Source organism: Otolemur garnettii, unplaced genomic scaffold (assembly GCF_000181295.1).
Source record: "Otolemur garnettii isolate 467f Iridium unplaced genomic scaffold, OtoGar3 scaffold00151, whole genome shotgun sequence".
In the NCBI taxonomy this organism is placed as follows: domain Eukaryota; kingdom Metazoa; phylum Chordata; class Mammalia; order Primates; family Galagidae; genus Otolemur; species Otolemur garnettii.
In genome coordinates, this window is record NW_003852546.1 from 956,648 (window position 1) to 958,937 (window position 2,290).

General features: G+C 42.1%; 1 protein-coding gene across 1 annotated transcript in view; it reads right to left on the bottom strand.

Annotated features, from left to right (window-relative positions):
* The window catches only part of DUS2 (dihydrouridine synthase 2), a 32,645-nt gene that overhangs the window by 26,082 nt on the left and 4,273 nt on the right, over positions 1-2,290 (bottom strand). The window contains exons 3-4 of the mRNA XM_003799430.2: positions 1,871-1,914; positions 201-261 (exon numbers count right to left, since the gene is read on the bottom strand). Coding sequence (XP_003799478.1) covers positions 201-261; positions 1,871-1,914 — 105 coding nt within the window. The remainder of the gene's footprint in view (positions 1-200; positions 262-1,870; positions 1,915-2,290) is intronic.

Consider the following 2,290-nt stretch of genomic DNA (forward strand, 5'->3'; position numbering starts at 1 on the left):
GGGACCACAGGCGCCCGCCACAACGCCCGGCTATTTTTTTGGTTGCAGCCTGTTTGGCAGGTCCGGGCTGGGGACTCGAACGGACCACCTTAGGTGTACGTGGCTGGCGCCCCAGCCGGCTGAGCTATAGGCGCTGAGCCTTGTTGGCCTCTTTTAATCTGCATCCTATATTTGTGAGGACTATAAAGAAATCAGTTTACCTTGGTGGAATATTCTTTTGGGCAGCCCATGTTGACATCAATACCAGCTACATCATTTTCTCTGGAAAAGGGTGAAGGAGAAAAGGTAATAAACATTAAATTTAAGGAAAGAGGGTAGAATAAAAGGCATGGATGGGTCTGTGCTCATGAATATCCAACCATGTCCTAGCCCCATGAAACATACCAACCTCAGTGACAGAAGATGAAAAACAGGAAAGAAATTTGTCCCTAAAATGTGCAACTGCCTCATCTGAGCACAGTTCCAGAGGAAACACACAATTTGTGCACACATCCACAGTGGGCTAGATGTAGATGACTTTGCTACCATAAAGTTGTATAAAATAATTCAAATGCTGAGGATGGGTACATTGAACTTCATTCCAGAGCTACTGTTTTTTGATTGAGGTAGTAAAAGCCATTGTCAATGCAGAAAAGTGACATGAGCACAAGAGCCCTTCCCCAGAGAACCAATTCTGGTATAAGTTATAAGACTGCCTCAGTTGGCTGGGCTACACAGTTGGCTGACTGCAAACAATTTTTCAGATGTAACAAGGGCTTTGCTCCATCCGCTAGCATATATATTGCTAATAGTTTGTGATCAGCAGCAATTACAGCCTGAGTTCCTTCTCGTTGTTATTGTAAATAACAACAATAGCTAACACTAAGCACTCACTATGTGCCCTATTCTGCAAAGTACAATTACACGCATTATTTCATTTACTCTTCCCTATGCCAGAGATTGGTAATTATTTTATTTTGTTTTATTTATTTTCTCCTTGAAATGGAGTTTCACACTGTAATCCAGGCTTGAGGCAATGGCATGATCATAGCTAACTCAAACCTCAAACTCCTGGTGGCACCTGTGGCTCAAGGAGTAGGGTGCCAGCCCCATACACCAGAGGTGGTGGGTTCAAACCCAGCCCCGGCCAAAAAAACCAAAAAAAAAAAAAAAAAAAAAAACCAAAAAAACAAAAACAAAAAACCTCAAACTCCTGTGTTAAAGCAATCCTCCTGCCTCAACCACTCGAGCAGCTCGGCCTATAGGCTCATGCCACCATGACCAGTTAACTTTTTTATATTTTATAGAGACAGGTTCTTATTATGTTGCCTAGGCTTGTCTTGAATTACTGGCCTCAAGTGATCCTCCTGCCTCAGACTCTTAGAATGCTTACAGGCGTGAGCCACTGTCCCCAGTGAGTACTGACTACTATTTTATAGATGAGGGAACTAAGTTTTGGCAATACTAAATAACATATGTAAGGTCACACAGTTAACAAAGTACAGAGCCAGAATTCCAGCCCGGGTCTATCTAACCATCAAGTCTGTCACTTTTACCATAGTACTCTCCTGCCCTTGTTAAGTCAGTAAACAATAAGTCTTACATATACTTCATGAGAGTTAAAGTCTCAAGACTCACAGTCATGACAGTGTCATGAATAAATACCAAAAAGCAGCCAACACCACCCCACAAGAGTCTCAGGGATTTGGGCACTGTGTGGACAGTCCTTGTATGCCACAAACAGAGAAGGAAACCAGACATTATTAACCTAGAAACAGAAGGTAATGGGCTAGGAAGCAAAAGGGTGGGTCACCTCTAAGGTTACCAGTAACATTAGGGCCTCACAGCTCACCAGAGAAATAACAGCAGTCCCAAAGATGGAGGAACTTACACAAGCCTGGCCACAGCAAGGGCTCGCTCTGCATCTGATGTTCCCTGGGAACACAAGAGGCTGCATCAACTACTGCCCTGACGCAGGTACACATGCAAAAACACATCGTGTATATCATACATATATACACATACACAAATGCCAGTAGTGAAGTCAGGTTGGCTTTCTTTTATACAGCCAGGCCACTGCACTAACTCACTGCCAGAAGAGAAAGGTGAACTTGCAGGACCCAGAAAATGTCATGAATATTGTGATTACATTCAAACATAAGAAAAGTTGAAAATTTTTTTAGTGAATATTCAGATACCTACCACTTAGATTCTACAACATTTTACTATATTTCCTTTACCACATGGCTACCCATTGTTACCAATATTTTAAAAACCTAAACATCATTCTGCAGCTTTTTTTTTTTTTTTT